The sequence below is a fragment of the Belonocnema kinseyi genome, chromosome 1 (assembly GCF_010883055.1).
Source record: "Belonocnema kinseyi isolate 2016_QV_RU_SX_M_011 chromosome 1, B_treatae_v1, whole genome shotgun sequence".
In the NCBI taxonomy this organism is placed as follows: Eukaryota; Metazoa; Arthropoda; class Insecta; order Hymenoptera; family Cynipidae; genus Belonocnema; species Belonocnema kinseyi.
Window position 1 is genome coordinate 55148351 of NC_046657.1, and position 1902 is coordinate 55150252.

Consider the following 1902-nt stretch of genomic DNA (forward strand, 5'->3'; position numbering starts at 1 on the left):
GATATATTCTGAGCAGTAGGAGTACCAAAAGGACCCTTTCGTACCCATTCCTCTATGATGTGTGAGTAAACCTCTGCACCTAAAATCAATTAAATTGATGCACCCTGATCGACAAGTGCATCCGCCAATTATAACCCCTGAATGCAGAGCCAATCATCCGTAGATATACGACTAGGGGGTAAGTAAGATTAAGTTTCGATAAAATAATAGTCTGTACATCAAAACTAGCCTTAAAGCCAACACGTGGAGTCACTCTAACAGTTACGAAGCCTCGAAAGGTTTTTGTAGGCTGATCACCGATGCTCCCTATAGTAACGATAGCGCGAAGTTGTTTTACCTTGAGTCTCCGAACAAGCGACTCACAAATAAAAGACGCTTCAGCACCTTGATCAAAAAGTGCTTGAGATAAATATAAATTACCGTCTAATCCTTCAGTGGAGACGATTGCTGTGACTAAAAGTGCTAGCCCATCTAGTCAAAGAGGACCTTGAGCAAGATGCGAATTAACAGCAGACAATATCGGTGTAAACGCAGTACTAGTCACATTTAAATTAGATGTGGACGGCACAGCTGTATTTACAGATTCACATAGTGGAGCATCACTAGATCGTCGATGCAACATAGTATGATGCTGACCGGAGCAGGTTTGACAGCGCTTGGATGAAATACAATTTCGAATCAAATGCTTTCCCAGACAATTGAAACGTAATCCACACTTTCGAATTAGTTCTCGTCGCTGATTAGAATTCTTTGGTCTAAAAAGAGGGCAAAACAAAACAAAGTTCTTACCAGTACATAGTGGACAACCACCCTCTTTTAGCGAAGCACCATGTGCTTGTGTGTTGCTACCCTTATTACCCGATTCGACGCCTGTCATTTTACCTCTGCTTTCGGTTGATGAATACTTAAATTGGGAACCTTCCGCAAATTTAAGTATCTCCAGAGTGCTTAATCGTGAAACTAAAAAGGTCTTTAAAGTTTCAAATAAAGGATTAATGTGAAGTGATCCCGTTTTTTCTTCCCTAGCCTTGCGGGAGAAGCGGCCTAAACGGTTCACTCTCATATAAACTAAGATATTATCCCAGTGCTTCGTGGGTCTGTTCATAGACTTAAGCCAACCAATCACTTCACAAGTGTCATTTAAAAGAGAACAAAGTCCTGAAACAAGTTCCTTAGTGACAGATTCTAACCCGAAAAGTTTCCCCAAGTATGCAATAATAAGAGCACGTTCATTATCATACCGCTGCATGAGCGTTGCCCATGCTCGCTCAAAGTTATCACCCGTGATACTCATGTTTCCTAATAGTTGAGCAGGCTCATCCGTCAAGCTTGCTTTCAGGTAATGTAGCTTTTGAACTGGTGGAAGTGTGACGTCATCCTTCACCATGGAACAAAAAATATTTCGGAAGGCCGGCCATGCAGTAAAATCACCCAAAAATTTAGGTAATTCCAATTGTGGAAACAGCTTCTTAACTTATGTTGAAGAAGCAATATTAGAAGCGGAGGATATAACCTTGAAGAGGAAGAAGCAGAAAGTGCGTCCAACTCATCCTAAAAATAAACCTTCTCGACAATATATTTTTTCTCTCCTTTTTAAATAAGTCTTGCGCGAAGTATGGATCCGTTGAGCTGTCCTCACGCACGATGAGAAGCTGATCGTGATTTCTACCAAACTTGGACCACTTCGTTTCCAGGTTTTCCAAGTGTGCGTTCTAGACATTGTTGGAAACATTCGCCTTGACTGTCTTTTAAAATTAGTAACAGCATTGCTGATGAGCTCGTAGAGTTCATACTGCTGAGCATTACAATCCTTGATACTCATTTTTTTTTAATACAGTCAGAAAATAAAGTACAATCCTGTCCGTATGACAGTGGAACACTACACAGTTTAGAAAGTCACAA

General features: G+C 40.7%; 1 protein-coding gene across 1 annotated transcript; it reads right to left on the minus strand.

Annotated features, from left to right (window-relative positions):
- Positions 1-475: 475 nt before the first annotated feature.
- Positions 476-1387, minus strand: LOC117177819. Its single transcript, XM_033368776.1, has one exon. The coding sequence runs from the start codon at positions 1385-1387 to the stop codon at positions 476-478; it is 912 nt and encodes a 303-aa protein (XP_033224667.1).
- Positions 1388-1902: the final 515 nt, after the last annotated feature.

What these genes read in the sequence shown, in the direction of transcription:
- LOC117177819 (XM_033368776.1), bottom strand. Translation starts at nt 1,387, where the DNA reads ATGGTGAAGGATGACGTCACACTTCCACCAGTTCAAAAGCTACATTAC.